At 36.0% G+C, this 19,382-nt stretch overlaps 1 protein-coding gene across 3 annotated transcripts; it reads right to left on the bottom strand.

The window, feature by feature from the left end:
- Positions 1-9,588: 9,588 nt before the first annotated feature.
- On the bottom strand, positions 9,589-19,103 carry LOC121864200 (transcription activator BRG1-like). 3 transcript variants are annotated; one of them, XM_042363215.1, is made up of 6 exons: positions 18,957-19,103; positions 15,916-16,098; positions 15,148-15,274; positions 13,890-14,058; positions 13,600-13,739; positions 9,589-9,888 (listed from the first exon to the last, which is right to left on the bottom strand). In XM_042363215.1, the coding sequence occupies exons 3-6, from the start codon at positions 15,244-15,246 to the stop codon at positions 9,826-9,828; spliced, it is 471 nt and encodes a 156-aa protein (XP_042219149.1). In that variant the 5' UTR covers positions 15,247-15,274; positions 15,916-16,098; positions 18,957-19,103; the 3' UTR covers positions 9,589-9,825. The 3 variants fall into 3 exon arrangements, with proteins under 3 accessions (XP_042219149.1, XP_042219150.1, XP_042219151.1); XM_042363217.1 differs by lacking the exon at positions 9,589-9,888 and adding an exon at positions 12,737-12,755 and having other exon boundaries at positions 18,957-19,090; XM_042363216.1 differs by lacking the exon at positions 18,957-19,103 and having other exon boundaries at positions 15,916-16,139.
- Positions 19,104-19,382: the final 279 nt, after the last annotated feature.

The raw sequence follows: 19,382 nt of genomic DNA, 5'->3' as shown, positions 1-19,382 counted from the left end.
GGGTCACCTTACTCTCTGACCTGACCACCAACCATTGTGTGCTATTTAAAGATTAGTAGGCTCATTACCTAATACCTGACCATTGTGGACCTCGTTTCACCCTCCTCTGTATATATACACCTTGGTTTGTAATTCTCTTTAGTCTGTACTCACCCTAGAAGGAATGTGGAGTACATAAGCAGCTTAGAACTTCGTGTTTCTTCTTTCATAGTTATCATATATATATATATATATATATATATATATATATATATATATATATATATATATATATATATATATATATATATATATATATATATATATATATATATATATATATATATATATATATATATATATATATATATATATATATATATATATATATATATATATATATATAATGGGAAATATCAGTTTTCCGGGAAAGTAGATTATCATAGAAAACGGGAAATTTGTAACAGAAAATGGGAAAATATCTATCTGGGAAAGTTGGTGATCTACTTATTACAGAAACCGGGAAATTTGTATCATAGAAAATGGGAAAATATCTACTTTCCGGGAAAGTTGGTTATCTACTTTCCCGAAAAGTAGATTATCTACTTTTCAGGAAAGTAGATTGTCAACTTTTCGGGGAAGTTGATTATCGACTTTTGGGGAAATATTACCTAATTTTCTGAAGTAGATTATCATAGAAAATGGGAAATTTGTATTACAGAAAATGAGAAATATCTACTTTCTGTGAAAGTTGGTTGTCTACTTATCACAGAAAACGGAAAGTTTGTATCATAGAAAATGGGAAATACCTACTTTCTGGGAAAGTTGGTTATCTACTTTCCCAAAAAGTAGATTATTTGCTTTTCGGGAAAGTAGATTATCGACTTTTCGGGGAAGTAGTGTAGTGGATTTCTCCCCTACAAACGCTGTTTGTCGCTGCGTAGCCGACCCCACCAATTCCCCAGTGTATGCCTCGTGGCCTAGGTCAACCAGCGCCGCCATACATCACGGAGCGGGGGTCAACTGCTAAGCCACGCCAACCCCCGCTATTTAAGACCTGACCTCTTGGTGATCTCTCTCTTTCTACCTACACAAACCAGCCAGCAACACCTCCTCCTCCTCCTCTGCCTGCCTGGCGGTCCTTGCTCCCGCCGGCGAGCATGGCGACCCACAAGCGGGTCCTCCTCTGAGCATCCTCACCAATCAGCTCTCTCTACATCACGCTTGTAACTATGCTGCCTTCCCAGCACCAAGCTGCATTGTACATCCAATACAACATGTATACAGAGAGCACATCATGAGTTTCCTTTCTCCATTCCTTCCTGAGTGTGAACACAAATATCTCATACCCCACAGTAGATTATCGCTTTTGGGGAAATATTACCTAATTTTGCAAAATAGATTATCATAGAAAACGGGAAGCTTGTATTACAGAAAATGGGAAATATCTACTTTCTGGGAAAGTTGGTTATCTACTTTGCCAAAAAGTAGATTATGTACTTTTCAGGAAAGTAGATTGTCAACTTTTTGGGGAAGTAGATTATCGACTTTTGGGGAAATATTCCCTAGAAAACGGGAAATTCGTATCACAGAAAATGGGAAGTATCTACTTTCTGGGAAAGTTGGTTATCTACTTATCACAGAAAACGGGAAATTTGTATCACAGAAAATGGGAAAATATCTACTTTCCGGGAAAGTTGGTTATCTACTTTCCCAAAAAGTAGATTATCTACTTTTCAGGAAAGTAGATTGTCGACTTTTCAGGGAAGTAGATTATCGACTTTTGGGGAAATATTACCTAATTTTCTGAAGTAGATTATCATAGAAAACGGGAAATTCGTATCACAGAAAATGGGAAATATCTACTTTCCGGGAAAGTTGGTTATCTACTTTCCCGAAAAGTAGATTATTTATCTACTTTTCGGGAAAGTAGATTATTGACTTTTTGGGGAAGTAGATTATCGAATTTTTGGGAAATATTACCTAATTTTCCGAAGTAGATTATCATAGAAAACGGGAAATTTGTATCATAGAAAATGGGAAATATCTACTTTCCTGGAAAGTTGGTTATCTACTTTCCCGAAAAGTAGATAAATAATCTACTTTTCGGGAAAGTAGATTATTGACTTTTTGGGGAAGTAGATTATCGACTTTTTGGGAAATATTACCTAATTTTCCGAAGTAGATTATCATAGAAAACGGGAAATTTGAATCATAGAAAATGGGAAATATCTACTTTCCGGGAAAGTTGGTTATCTACTTTCCCGAAAAGTAGATTATTTATCTACTTTTCGGGAAAGTAGATTATTGACTTTTTGGGGAAGTAGATTATCGACTTTTTGAGAAATATTACCTAATTTTCTGAAGAAGATTATCATAGAAAACGGGAAATTTGTATCATAGAAAATGGGAAATATCTACTTTCCGGGAAAGTTGGTTATCTACTTTCCCGAAAAGTAGATTATTTATCTACTTTTCGGGAAAGTAGATTATTGACTTTTTGGGGAAGTAGATTATCGAATTTTTGGGAAATATTACCTAATTTTCCGAAGTAGATTATCATAGAAAACGGGAAATTTGTATCATAGAAAATGGGAAATATCTACTTTCCGGGAAAGTTGGTTATCTACTTTCCCGAAAAGTAGATTATCTACTTTCCCGAAAAGTAGATTACTGATTTTTAGGGGAAGTAGATTATCGACTTTTTGGGAAATATTACCTAATTTTCCGAAGTAGATTATCATAGAAAACGGGAAATTTGTATCATAGAAAATGGGAAATATCTACTTTCCGGGAAAGTTGGTTATCTACTTTCCCGAAAAGTAGATTATTTATCTACTTTTCGGGAAAGTAGATTATTGACTTTTTGGGGAAGTAGATTATCGACTTTTTGGGAAATATTACCTAATTTTCCGAAGTAGATTATCATAGAAAACGGGAAATTTGTATCACAGAAAATGGGAAATATCTACTTTCCGGGAAAGTTGGTTATCTACTTTCCCGAAAAGTAGATCATTTATCTACTTTTCGGGAAAGTAGATTATTGACTTTTTGGGGAAGTAGATTATCGACTTTTGGGGAAATATTACCTAGTTTTCCGAAGTAGATTATCATAGAAAACGGGAAATTTGTATCACAGAAAATGGGAAAATATCTACTTTCCGGGAAAGTTGGTTATCTACTTTCCCGAAAAGTAGATTATCTACTTTTCAGGAAAGTAGATTTTCGACTTTTCAGGAAAGTATATTATCGACTTTTGGGGAAATATTACCTAAATTTCCGAAGTAGATTATCATAGAAAACGGGAAATTTGTATCACAGAAAATGGGAAATATCTACTTTCCGGGAAAGTTGGTTATCTACTTTCCCGAAAAGTAGATTATTTATCTACTTTTCGGGAAAGTAGATTATTGACTTTTTGGGGAAGTAGGTTATCGACTTTTGGGGAAATATTACCTAATTTTCCGAAGTAGATTATCATAGAAAACGGGAAATTTATATCACAGAAAATGGGAAAATATCTACTTTCTGGGAAAGTTGGTTATCTACTTATCACAGAAAACGGGAAATTTGTATCACAGAAAATGGGAAAATATCTACTTTCCGGGAAAGTTGGTTATCTACTTTCCCGAAAAGTAGTTTATCTACTTTGCAAGAAAGTAGATTATCGAGTTTTCGGGGAAGTAGATTACGTAATCTACTTCGGAAAATTAGATATTTCACCAAAAGTCGAGAATCTACTTTACTGAAAAGTAGATAATCTACTTTCCCCAAAAAGTCGACAATCTACTTTCCTGAAAAGTAGATAATCTACTTTTCGGGAAAATAGATAACCAACTTTCCCGGAAAGTAGATATTTCCCATTTTCTGTGATACAAATTTCCCGTTTTCTATGATAATCTACTTCGGAAAACTAGGTAATATTTCCCCAAAAGTCTATAATCTACTTCCCCAAAAAGTCAATAATCTACTTTCCCGAAAAGTAGATACACCTACTTTTCAAAAGTAGATAACCAACTTTCCGGAAAAGTAGATACTTCATTTTCTGTGATACAAATTTCCTGTTTTCTATGATAATCTACTTCGAAAATTAGGCAATATCTCAAAGTCTATACTTTCCTTGAAAGAGATACCTTCCTGAAAAGTAGATAATCTACTTTTCTTGAGATAACCAACTTTCCCAGAAAGTAGATATTTTCCCATTTTCTGTGATATAAATTTCCCGTTTTCTATGATAATCTACTTCGGAAAATTAGGTAATATTTCCCCAAAAGTCGATAATCTACTTTCCTGAAAAGTCGAAAACCTACTTTCCTGAAAAGTAGATAATCTACTTTTCGGGAAAGTAGATAACCAACTTTCCCGGAAAGTAGATATTTTCCCATTTTCTGTGATACAAATTTCCCGTTTTCTATGATAATCTACTTCGGAAAACTAGGTAATATTTCCCCAAAAGTCTATAATCTACTTCCCCAAAAAGTCAATAATCTACTTTCCCGAAAAGTAGATAAATAATCTACTTTTCGGGAAAGTAGATAACCAACTTTCCCGGAAAGTAGATATTTTCCCATTTTCTGTGATGCAAATTTCCCGTTTTCTATGATAATCTACTTCGGAAAATTAGGTAATATTTCCCCAAAAGTCGATAATCTACTTCCCCAAAAAGTCAATAATCTACTTTCCCGAAAAGTAGATAAATAATCTACTTTTCGGGAAAGTAGATAACCAACTTTCCCGGAAAGTAGATATTTCCCATTTTCTGTGATACAAATTTCCCGTTTTCTATGATAATCTACTTCGGAAAACTAGGTAATATTTCCCCAAAAGTCTATAATCTACTTCCCCAAAAAGTCAATAATCTACTTTCCCGAAAAGTAGATAAATAATCTACTTTTCGGGAAAGTAGATAACCAACTTTCCCGGAAAGTAGATATTTTCCCATTTTCTGTGATGCAAATTTCCCGTTTTCTATGATAATCTACTTCGGAAAATTAGGTAATATTTCCCCAAAAGTCTATAATATACTTTCCTGAAAAGAAGATAATCTACTTTCCTGAAAAGTAGATAATCTACTTTTCGGGAAAGTAGATAACCAACCTTCCCGGAAAGTAGATATTTCCCATTTTCTGTGATACAAATTTCCCGTTTTCTATGATAATCTACTTCGGAAAATTAGGTAATATTTCCCCAAAAGTCTATAATATACTTTCCTGAAAAGAAGATAATCTACTTTCCTGAAAAGTAGATAATCTACTTTTCGGGAAAGTAGATAACCAACTTTCCCGGAAAGTAGATATTTTCCCATTTTCTGTGATACAAATTTCCCGTTTTCTGTGATAAGTAGATAACCAACTTTCCCAGAAAGTAGATATTTTCCCATTTTCTGTGATATAAATTTCCCGTTTTCTATGATAATCTACTTCGGAAAATTAGGTAATATTTCCCCAAAAGTCGATAATCTACTTCCCCAAAAAGTCAATAATCTACTTTCCCGAAAAGTAGATATATAATCTACTTTTCGGGAAAGTAGATAACCAACTTTCCCGGAAAGTAGATATTTCCCATTTTCTGTGATACAAATTTCCCGTTTTCTATGATAATCTACTGGAAATTGTAGTATTATCAAAAGTTGGTGCTAGTTATACTTCCCCGAAAAGTCGATAATCTACTTTCCTGAAAAGTAGATAATCTACTTTTCGGGAAAGTAGATAACCAACTTTCCCGGAAAGTAGATATTTCCCATTTCCTGTGAAACAAATTTCCCGTTTTCTATGATAATCTACTTCGGAAAATTAGGTAATATTTTACCAAAACGTCAATAATCTACTTCCCCGAAAAGTCGATAATCTACTTTCCTGAAAAGTAGATTATCTACTTTTCGGGAAAGTAGATAACCAACTTTCCCGGAAAGTAGATATTTTCCATTTTCTGTGAAACAAATTTCCCGTTTTCTATAATAGGTCTATTTTCGAAAAACTAGGTAATATTTCCTCAAAAGTCGATATTAATCTACTTCCCCAAAAAGTCATTACCCATTTCTTCCCAGTGATAAATAATCTACTTCTTCGTAGATAACCACTTCCCGGAAAGTAGAGCATTTCATTTTCTGTGATACAAATTTCCCGTTTTCTATGATAATCTACTTCGGAAAACTAGGTAATATTTCCCCAAAAGTCGATAATCTACTTCCCCAAAAAGTCAATAATCTACTTTCCCGAAAAGTAGATAAATAATCTACTTTTCGGGAAAGTAGATAACCAACTTTCCCGGAAAGTAGATATTTCCCATTTTCTGTGATACGAATTTCCCGTTTTCTATGATAATCTACTTCAGAAAATTAGGTAATATTTCCCCAAAAGTCGATAATCTACTTCCCTGAAAAGTCGACAATCTACTTTCCTGAAAAGTAGATAATCTACTTTTTGGGAAAGTAGATAACCAACTTTCCCGGAAAGTAGATATTTTCCCATTTTCTGTGATACAAATTTCCCGTTTTCTGTGATAAGTAGATAACCAACTTTCCCAGAAAGTAGATACTTCCCATTTTCTGTGATACAAACGAATTTCCCGTTTTCTAGGGAATATTTCCCCAAAAGTCGATAATCTACTTCCCCAAAAAGTTGACAATCTACTTTCCTGAAAAGTACATAATCTACTTTTTGGCAAAGTAGATAACCAACTTTCCCAGAAAGTAGATATTTCCCATTTTCTGTAATACAAGCTTCCCGTTTTCTATGATAATCTATTTTGCAAAATTAGGTAATATTTCCCCAAAAGCGATAATCTACTGTGGGGTATGAGATATTTGTGTTCACACTCAGGAAGGAATGGAGAAAGGAAACTCATGATGTGCTCTCTGTATACATGTTGTATTGGATGTACAATGCAGCTTGGTGCTGGGAAGGCAGCATAGTTACAAGCGTGATGTAGAGAGAGCTGATTGGTGAGGATGCTCAGAGGAGGACCCGCTTGTGGGTCGCCATGCTCGCCGGCGGGAGCAAGGACCGCCAGGCAGGCAGAGGAGGAGGAGGAGGTGTTGCTGGCTGGTTTGTGTAGGTAGAAAGAGAGAGATCACCAAGAGGTCAGGTCTTAAATAGCGGGGGTTGGCGTGGCTTAGCAGTTGACCCCCGCTCCGTGATGTATGGCGGCGCTGGTTGACCTAGGCCACGAGGCATACACTGGGGAATTGGTGGGGTCGGCTACGCAGCGACAAACAGCGTTTGTAGGGGAGAAATCCACTACACTACTTCCCCGAAAAGTCGATAATCTACTTTCCCGAAAAGCAAATAATCTACTTTTTGGGAAAGTAGATAACCAACTTTCCCAGAAAGTAGGTATTTCCCATTTTCTATGATACAAACTTTCCGTTTTCTGTGATAAGTAGACAACCAACTTTCACAGAAAGTAGATATTTCTCATTTTCTGTAATACAAATTTCCCATTTTCTATGATAATCTACTTCAGAAAATTAGGTAATATTTCCCCAAAAGTCGATAATCAACTTCCCCGAAAAGTTGACAATCTACTTTCCTGAAAAGTAGATAATCTACTTTTCGGGAAAGTAGATAACCAACTTTCCCGGAAAGTAGATATTTTCCCATTTTCTATGATACAAATTTCCCGGTTTCTGTAATAAGTAGATCACCAACTTTCCCAGATAGATATTTTCCCATTTTCTGTTACAAATTTCCCGTTTTCTATGATAATCTACTTTCCCGGAAAACTGATATTTCCCATTATATATATATATATATATATATATATATATATATATATATATATATATATATATATATATATATATATATATATATATATATATATATATATATATATATATATATATATATATATATATATATATATATATATATATATATATATATATATATATATATATATATATATATGCTGATAACCACAAGGAAAGAAGAAAAAACGAAGTTCCTAAGCGCTTTCGTGTAATTCACATCTTCAGGGGTGAGTACAGACTAGAGAGAGAAATACAAACCAAGGTGTATATATACAGAGGAGGGTGAGACGAGGTCCACAATGGTCAGGTATTAGGTAATGACCCTACTAATCTTTAAATAGCACACAACGGTTGGTGGTCAGGTCAGATGGTCAGGTGACCCGGCCTTCTCACCTGGTTACAAATCTTCTTAATTACAAAATTTTCCCAGCTTGTACACATGCCATTACCTCAAATCATGTTGACTGCTTCTGCATGTTTTATATATACATACAGCAGCAGCATATATATATATAAATATATATATATATAAATATATATATATATAAATATATATATATATAAATATATATATATATAAATATATATATATATAAATATATAAATATATATATATATAAATATATAAATATATATATATAAATATATAAATATATATATATATAAATATATATATATATAAATATATATAAATATATATATATATATATATATATATATATATATATATATATATATATATATATATATATATATATATATATATATATATCACTTTGATTTCTTATGGTTCTCACATGAACACTTTCCTGTACATTGTAACCTCATGTCTTATAAATACATATTTTAATCCTAACTTACATACTAGAATACGGTTCAGGTTTGACCATTCTTGGGGAAATCAATTGGGCTATATCATTCAACTCACACCTGTAGGCCGGGCACAAAGGATGCCACCCTAAAACAAAAGCTGAATGTTCATAGCGTGGGTTTATCCACTTCACTTAAAACTGTAATTAGGGATCCTCCTCTCACACATTGCACTATTTGAACACAGACATAAGATTCTCTGATCACTCTACATGTCGTGGGTATACGTCACCCGAGGATATGAGGTGTATTAAGTTCACACCGATGCATACAAGATATTTCCTTTCAAGTATAGTTTCTGGGTCACTTCCAACACCTCACATCGTTCTGATATTTATCCTTTTTCCAGATCATGGTTCTCATGTATTTTCATATAATATCTGCAGAAGTTTTGTTCGCTAAACGTTAACAGACGTAAATAGTATGACCTTCAAACCACGATCTACACTTCGTCCTAAAGTGCACTAGTCCGGATCAACTGGACTTTCCCAATCCTCTTATAGATACCTTAGAGTTCTCCTTAATGCTGTGAATACATACAAGTAATATTATATAACCGTACCTGGGTACAATTTAACAAATGATTCAGTAACATTGAGTAGGCGAGTTATCCTTTAACAATGTTTCCCGTTTTCTGAAATTCTACAAGCGCGGTGGATTTGAATGTTATGTAGCGTAATATGAATTAGAGGGTTTTTTTTTAGGAATGACTATGATGTGCGCAGTACAGATGCCCTAAGAGAAACCCTTGCTCGCTGGAAATATGTCGACGACTCCACCATTGAGATCAGTGTCAACAATTCAGCTCCCAACTACACCGCCCTCCACCAACAACCATGTCACCATCAACCATACCAAGACCATGGTTATGTACATCAACCTCTTCTCTGACGTTGTCCCACCCCCTTCTATTACTTTAGGCCCCAACACACTCCAGGTTGTAGACTCCACTAAGCTCCTTAGCGCCACTATAGATAACAAACTAAATTGGAAAACACATGTCAGTGAAGCTGTCAAATCCTCCAATTTCCGTTTCCACCTCCTCCACCGTCCCAAGTTCCTCAGAGCTCCTGTGCCCGAGCTCCTCAGTGTTTACTCAACATTCATTATACAGTTTGCAGGATTCCCTCCGTGTGTGTGTACCGATGTAGATGGACTGATGTCAGAGTTGGGAGAAAAACATGACCCAAAGGAATGGCGGCTTTTCGTAGATTCCTCCAAGTTTAGTTTGAAAGCAGTATTGTTGCATAATGGGAACCAGAAGCCCTCAGTTCCAGTTGCGCATTCTGTAGGTGTGAAAGAAACGTATGATAGTACGGAGAAAATACTGACCGCTATTAAATACAAGAAGTATAGATGGCAGATCTACAGTATTCTGAGGCAGAATCCTACTGCATTCTCAGGTGGAATCCTACAGTCTTCTGGGGAAGAATCATACCCGATCCTGGTACAGAATTCTACCATATTCTGAGGCGGACTCCTACTGTATTCTGAGGTGGAATCCTACTGTATTCTGTTGCGGAATCCTATCGTTTCTTAGAGTGGAATTCTACCGTATTCTGAGGCGGAATCCTACCTTCTCCTGGGGCAGAATCCTGCCGTATTCTGGGGAGGAATCCTAAAGTCCTCTGGGGCACAATTCTACCCTATTTTGGGACGGAATGCTACCGCATTCTGAGGCGGAATCCTACCGTCTCCTGGAGCGGAATCCTACCGTCTTTTGAGGCAGAATCCTACCCTAGTCTGGGACGGAATCCTACCACATTCTGAGGCGGAATCCTACCACATTCTGAGGCGGAATCCTACTGTTTTCTGAGGCGGAATCCTACAGTATTCTGAGGCAGAATCTACCGTATTCTGAGGCGGAATCCTTCCGTCTTCTGGGGCAGATTCCTACCCTATTCTGGGACGGAATCCTACCGTCTTCTGGGGTGGAATCCTACCGTATTCTGAGGCGGAATCCTACCATCTCCTGGAGCGGGATGCTACCGACTTCTGGGGCAGAATCCTACAGTATTGAGGCGGAATCCTACCGTATTCTGAGGCGGAATCCTACCATCTCCTGGGGCAGAATCCTACCCTATTCTAAGAGAATCCTACCGTATTCTGAGGCAGAATCCTACTGTATTCTGAGGCGGAAACCTACCGTCTCCTGGGGCTTTACCATTCATGAGTTGGATGAGCTACTCAGCCCCATCACTGAGTCATGTACTAAGGATTCCATATTAAATGGCAAACACTGGATCTTCACCAATGCTCAGTCTGCTTCAAAGAATCAGTGGCTCTCAAGATACCTGCTGTGGAAGTGAGCATTTTCTGCTTTGTCTTATTATTGCTTTTATTGTGCCATTTATCCCACAACCAGAACTGTAGGTAAGTGATTGTGTATCAGACAGTACAATTTATCCCACAACCAGAACTGTAGTTAAGTGACTGTGTATCAGAAAGTACAATTTATCCCACAACCAGAACTGTAGGTAAGTGACTGTGTATCAGACAGTACAGTTTATCCCACAACCAGAACTGTAGGTAAGTGACTGTGTATCAGACAGTACAGTTTATCCCACAACCAGAACTGTAGTTAAGTGACTGTGTATCAGACAGTACAGTTTATCCCACAACCAGAACTGTAGTTAAGTGACTGTGTATCAGACAGTACAGTTTATCCCACAACCAGAACTGTAGGTAAGTGACTGTGTATCAGACAGTACAGTTTATCCCACAACCAGAACTGTAGTTAAGTGACTGTGTATCAGACAGTACAGTTTATCCCACAACCAGTAACTGTAGGTAAGTGACTGTGTATCAGACAGTACAGTTTATCCCAAGATGGGACGACCACAAACAAATTCTTTCATTCCTACACCATAATATAATACCATCACCACCATTCCAGTATAATTTTTTTTGCCTTTAAGCCCCAAAAAAGAAGAAAACCTTTGATCTTTTTTTATTTAAGTAAAAGACTATATTGTGTATAACTACTTCTACCACAATATTCTGACATTTAAATACATACAGTTAATTTAAATACGTAGAGTTAATTTAAATATGTAGAATTAATTTAAATATGTAGGGTTAAATTAATTATGTAGAGTTAATTTATATATGTAGAGTTAATTTAAATATGTAGAGTTAAATTAAATATGTAGAGTTAATTTCACAGCAAAATGTTTTACGATTAATTTAATGAGACTCACCGACAAACTCTACAGCAGCCATTACTTTACCAACGTATATCATAACATCGGAATGTCTATGAGGAATGAGAGATCAGATGCCTCTCTCTCTCTCTCTCTCTCGGATTAAGGTAAGGGGTAGATCGTAAAGAAACATCTCTCTTTTGATCAATTCTTCACCTGTTTCTATTAGCTATTATTGTTTATTGATCAATTCTCCACTCTGCCTTTATTAGCTATTTTTTTTATTTAATAGAATCAGTATAATTAAACTTATCTATATCCTAAAGAGAAAAAAAGAAGTAAAAAAATAAAAATATAATAATAATTTGCACCACTTTAAAAGATTATTTGCACCACTTGTAAGAGGCGTCACTTAAGTCCTCTTTACATCAAGCTATATAGTGTACACATAACCTGGGGACTATTAACACTACACCAAATATATTAAATAATTCTAAACATTACTTCACGAGAAAAAGTCATGAACAACAACTAGTACCAGACAATCTCACAACACTATTTCATCAACATTCTACTAAGTCTGTTTTAGTATACAAGATAATCATCCCACCCCCAACTGGTGCTACCCTACCCTACATTATGTACGCGTCATAACAAAACATACGTAATTAAGTGTTAAGTTCCGCGAGACATTTTAGTAAACAATGTTCCTTGCTCCAGGACTCACAGCTGTCACCCCTCATTCGTGCCTTGTATACTTTCTCTGCTAAAATTATATCAAGGACTTGGTATACCTACAATGATCCTTCATTGCAAGTTTCCTTGATAATAATTTCTGACAGAGGACAATTTTATAGTTTCCTTGACAATAACTTCTGAGAGGACAGAACTCTAGAGATGAGATCATTTTAAATTATTACATTACTTCAAGATCTTAAATAATCAAGCCGACAGTAAACTCTGCCTCGATCTCTCACATCTTCAACCCGATGCCAGACAAACACACATCACTGAAAAGGTATAAAAAAAAAACAAAATCACTAAACAGAGAGATTAAATAAGACAGCTCACCGGGTGTACAAACTATAATGGTGTGTGACAGAAGAGATATTTTACCACTAGTTAAAGAATATTATCTAATGGTATAACTTGATGAACATAATAAGGTCTCATGTATGGTGGGAACACAAAGGAAAAATTATAATTAATGACTGTGGAAAATATTCATTGATAGAAATATAATTAAATTTTGGGGGGGTTTTTGGTTTTTAATTTTAAGGAAGTTTCATTAAAAGTAAAACCTATTAAAAATAATATAATAAAAAATAACTTGACTCACACAAAAGAAAACTTATAGAGGAGTTTTTTTGAGTGGAAAAGTTGTATTGTATTGTACCATATACTGTACCATATATATACTGTACTATATACTGTACCACATACTGTACCACATACTGTACCACATACTGCACCACATATTGTAGATCATGATGAGATGTTAAGAAAAATATAAAGTTAAACATATATCTGTTTGTTTTATTATAAAGCCCAAAAGTCATAAGCTGAGACTGGGTTATAAAGTCTCTCTCTCTCTCCTCCCTCTCTCAATCAGTAAGACCATCATACATAGAGCTGCTGATACAACCAAACATTTATCTTAATATATAAATACAAACACAATTAACTACTACAATAACTAACACAAACGGCATAAAAATAATAATAATAAAAATAAAAACTGGCGATGAAAAAAAAATTCCACTCAATTTTTAACCCCATTTTGGTTTACGTTTTTTGCTTACATTTTTAGGGGCTAATTTAAAAGCTTCACTCTGTTTCTTTTTTATTACTCACGTCATCATCATCGTCATCAACATCCTCAGAATCATCGGCATATTTTACTCTTTTCCTCCTGCCTCGGCTTTTATCCTTCTTATTTTTCTTCCCCTCCTTTCCTCTACTGTCTTCCTCTTCTTCTTCATCATCTTCCTCTTCTGTAATAATAAAATATACTTGAGTAATAACAACACCACTGACTGACTGAGCTACCATAACAATAACTCTACCATTTTTCTTCAGGATATAAACTGTTGACAGGAACTACTGATTGACTGACCAACTCCCTGACTGACTGACTGACGTACCTTCTTCAGGGAAAGTATCAACCTCTGCCTCCATGCGCTCCCTGGCGTTGAAGAAGACGCTCTGCATAATTATCGAGTCCTCAAAGATCACAGAAGCCTCCTCGTTGTACTCCTGGGCGTTGCGACACAGGAGAACAAAGTCGCTCTGCAGGTCGTTAGCGTCCTCGTACTGAAAACGGGCAGGTGGTCGTTAGGTTTAGCTCTCAGGCTTGGATTAATGATGGGGGTATTAAGTAACTCTGTCTGTGATTCTAAAATATTGTGATGATTAGTGTATGGTGTGGTCATGTGTGTGTCGTAACTACCTACATACTGTATTAGTTAAGGCTGTGTGTACGTGATAACCACATAACTAGCTAAATACTCCCACTTAACCTAACCCCAGTGAACTTCACTCAATGTAACCTCACCTAACCAACCTCTTTATCTTCTAACCCAGGGGTCACCAAACTACGGCCCGCGGGCCGGATCCCAAGTCCTTCCCCGGCTCGTGGTAGCTCCGCCTACGCTCTGACGTTACCAGAGCTTTCGTTCTGGCTTGCAAGTATTGAACAGAATGATTATGCGGCCCGCGCTCGTCATTCTTTCAGTTATCCGGCCCACTGTGAAAAAAGTTTGGTGACCCCTGTTCTAACCTAACCAACCTCTGAATCTTCTAATTTAACCTAACCTAATATAATGCAGTTTAAATGTAATCAAACCTAACATCACCAAAGCTAAATCAATCTAACCAAATCTAACTAAACCTAACCTAAAGTAGCCTAACCTAATGCAGCCTCACCTGACCTGATCTAATTTACCTTGACATGGCATAATCTACCCTGACCTGACCTGACATAATCTACCCTGACCTGGCTTAATCTACCCTACCCTAACCTAACCTGACCTGACATAATCTGCCCCAACCTGACCTAACCTACCCCAACCTAACTTAATCTAACCTGACCAGACACTTATTCCAGTATCTGATAAATTCTTGGATACTGTGTTTATATCACTTCAAAAAATCCTAAATAAAACACAGGTAATATAAACTGTACTCAAACAACTACTCTCACATCCAAACACCTCAATAACCAAAACACCATCAAATTAAGAAGCAATGGTGGATTACATTTGTTTTTAATCTGTTTATACATCAACACAGGTAATATAAACTGTTCTGAAGCATTTACTCTTACTTCCAAACACCGTGAAACGAGAGGCAATAATGGAGTGCGTTTGTTGTTTTAATCTGCTGTTTATACATCAAACTTACCCTTCCTTCCTCAATCTTGGATAGGATCTTGCAAATATCCATAGGCCTCTTGATTATCCCGTAGTAATCCGGCAGTTCTCGACGGGACGGTAACTTCATGAACGGTTCGCTCAGTACCCGCCCGTCGCTGTGTGGAAGAGTTACATTATATTAACGGTGCTAAGAAAATACACCCCCCCCCCCTCAAAAAAAAAAGATCAAATATTTATAGTTCCCCTTAAAAAATATAAATAAATAAGACAATGGGAACAAGATTCTTACGATACCAAGTAAAGTATTATGTGTTATTATTGTTTAGAGAATTGTTATAATAGGTGAGAGAGAGTATGGGGTTAGGTTAGTTAGGGCAGGTTAGATTAGTTAGGGCAGGGTAGGTTAGGTTAGGTTAGTTTTTTGGGGAGGAGGAAAATGAAACCTCCCCCAAAAATGATAGAGATTTTTATTATATAGTAAAAATTTTATCTCCACGATGTGTGTAAATATTGTGTGAAAAATGTGCGTAAATAATGTGTAAATAATGTCTAAATAGCGTGTGTAAATAATGTCTAAATAGCGTGTGTAAATAATGTCTAAATAATATGTAAATAATGTGCATAAATAATGTATAATATCAATAATTTATGTAAATAACGTGTGTAAATAATGTGAGATAACACAATATATAGTCAAGGTTAGCTTACTGTAGGCATAAAAGACGACTTGACTGACTGACTGACTGACTGACTGACTGACTAACTGACTGCCTGACTAACTGATTGACTCACTGACCTGTCGCTTCAGCTGACGAATTATGCGTTTATTTTTGGGCGCGGGTTTTTCCCTGGCCGGACGACCCTGTTTCTTAGGTTTGGGGTCGTCATCGTTATCCAGGTCGTCCTGTTGTTTACGCTTGCCTTTTGAGGTCCTCTTGTTCTTACTGCTAGTTACCTCTTCCTCCTTTTCTTCCATGGCCTGAAGTAAGTTTATTAAGGTCACCAGTGTGTGGTAGTTACAAAGACCACTTGTAAAACACATCATAAAGACCACAGGTAAAACACATCATAAAGACCACAGGTACAACACACCATAAGGACCACAGGTAAAACACATCATAAAGACCACAGGTACAACACACCATAACGACCACAGGTAAAACACATCATAAAGACCACAGGTACAACACACCATAAAGACCACAGGTAAAACACATCATAAAGACCACAAGTACAACACACCATAAAGACCACAGGTAAAACACATCATAAAGACCACAGGTAAAACACATCATAAAGACCACAGGTACAACACACCATAACGACCACAGGTAAAACACATCATAAAGACCACAAGTACAACACACCATAAAGACCACAGGTAAAACACATCATAAAGACCACAGGTAAAACACATCATAAAGACCACAGGTAAAACACATCATAAAGACCACAGGTAAAACACATCATAAAGACAACAGGTAAAACACATCATAAAGACCACAGGTAAAACACATCATAAAGACCACAGGTAAAACACATCATAAAGACCACAGGTAAAACACATCATAAAGACCACAGGTAAAACACATCATAAAGACCACAGGTAAAACACATCATAAAGACCACAGGTAAAACACATCATAAAGACCACAGATAAAACACATCATAAAGACCACAGGTAAAACACATCATAAAGACCACAGGTAAAACACACCTTAAAGACCACAGGTAAATCACATCATAAAGACCACAGGTAAAACACATCATAAAGACCACAGATAAAACACACCTTAAAGACCACAGGTAAATCACATCATAAAGACCACAGGTAAAACACATCATAAAGACCACAGGTAAAACACATCATAAAGACCACAGGTAAAACACATAAAGACCACAGGTAAAACACACCTTAAAGACCACAGGTAAACCACAACATAGTAAAACTACATCAAAGTACACAACAGTTAACAGTACACGACAGTTAACAGTACACGACAGTTAACAGTACACGACAGTTAACAGTACACAACAGTTAACAGTACACAACAGTTAACAGTACACAACAGTTAACAGTACACAACAGTTAACAGTACACAACAGTTAACAGTACACAACAGTTAACAGTACACAACAGTTAACAGTTCACGACAGAATGTGGCACCAGGATCTGATCACACATTATATAAGTAGAGGTAATCCATATTTCAGGATCACTTTTCACCCCACATAGTAAGAGATGCGATATAAAGGTTGTATGAGGTCCAGGATTAATGAACTAATTCGAGCCAACCCTTTCTGATAAAAAGAAATTTCCACTAAATCAATTTTCGTAATTTTCGCTTGATTTTGAGAATCAGTTCACTAAACTGAGCGAAAAATAAATAAATAAAATGCCCTTCTGGTAAATCAAATTTTTTTTATACAGGCCCTATTGTATTTTATGTACTATACCTTACAACAATGGCCTTCAGTACTGTAGTGTGGGCCATATTACTACAGTGAACCATATTATGTAGCCACACACACTGGCTACACATGGGTTCAATAATACCCAGTACTGTTCAATAATACCTGGTACTGTTCAATAATACCCAGTACTGTTCAATAATACCTGGTACTGTTCAATAATACCTGGTACTGTTCAATAATACCTGGTACTGTTCAATAATACCTGGTACTGTTCAATAATACCTGGTACTGGTCAATAATACCCGGTACTGTTCAATAATACCCGGTACTGTTCAATAATACCCGGTACTGTTCAATAATACCTGGTACTGTTCAATAATACCCGGTACTGTTTAATAATACCTGGTACTGTTCAATAATACCTGGTACTGTTCAATAATACCCGGTACTGTTCAATAATACCTGGTACTGTTCAATAATACCTGGTACTGTTCAATAATACCTGGTACTGTTCAATAATACACTAAATAACACTGAACTATTGAACTTGCTGAAAATCAAAGTTCTATATTAGCTACCCTGTGTGTACATAAACTTACCTGTGCGTATATAAACATCCCTAAGCGTACATAAACTTACCTGTGCATACATAAACTTACCTGTGCATACATAAACTTACCTGTGCATACAAAAACTTACCTGTGCATACAAAAACTTACCTGTGCATACATAAACTTACCTGTGCGTACATGTCTCTACACACACTAATTTAACTACTATAGACGAAAATAATACACACAGTTACTCATTTTTTTTGTTATTTACTGAAGATTTAATTGACACAAGTATAAATCAAAGACATACATTCACAAACAAACAGACAGACAAAGATAGATTGATTTACACACACCATCTCTTACCTCTTTACCATCCTCTTCAACAGCCTGCATGTTATAAAAAATATTTATAATTGTACCCACTAACAGTCAGGAGTAGTGGTAAATGTAGCAGTAGTAGTTAATGTAGCAGTAGTGGTAAATGTGGCATTAGTTAATGTAGCATTAGTTAATGTAGCAGTAGTAATTAATGTAGCAGCAGCATTAATATAAGTTGATCTCTATCATAAATGGTAAAATACAAACTTGGTTACAATGTCTGCTGCCATTTCTTACAGATCCATTTTATATTTTCTAACAACATTAAAAGTTGTTTACTCTCAAGTTAACGGCAGTACCACTTGGCTCCCAATTATTATTCCCACTAATCGCGATGCTGTTGTTGTTGTTGTTGTTGTTGTTGTTGCGAGGCAGATAATTATAAGTCTTTAATAATATTTCACACCAGAATACATCACATATATAAAAAACGACGCCAATTGTCCCCAAGACATTGTTACGAGAACGTGGTAACTACCATACGTACCTCAATAGCACGGAGCCATTCTTTCTCCGTCAAGCTGTCGGTGTAGTCAACTTCCTTCTTGGACATGGCGCAATGGTCTCCCAGTTCCTCCGGTTCCTCCTCCTCTATCTCCTCCTGTGGTGTTCAACGGTGAGGATCAGTTAATGTGTTCAGGTTTACATACAGTAAGTACCTTAACTACTGTACTATATTAACTCATGTAGTACAGTGAGAGATACTGTACTATACTGTATTAACTCATATAACAGTACAGTAATAATAAGAGATACTGTACTACAGTGGTCCCTCGGTTAACAAACTCAATTCGTTCCAGATGGTCGTTCGTTAACCGAATCCATTGTTTCAATTGGATTTTGGGTAATTGGTTCCAGCTCACTGAAAATTATATACAAAGTAAAAAAAAAAACGAGTAAAGTACACTTACTT

This window comes from Homarus americanus, unplaced genomic scaffold, assembly GCF_018991925.1.
Source record: "Homarus americanus isolate GMGI-L3 unplaced genomic scaffold, GMGI_Hamer_2.0 scaffold26351, whole genome shotgun sequence".
NCBI lineage: Eukaryota > Metazoa > Arthropoda > Malacostraca > Decapoda > Nephropidae > Homarus > Homarus americanus.
The sequence above is the reverse complement of the archived record's forward strand: the minus strand, read 5'-3'. Positions and strand labels throughout refer to the sequence as shown.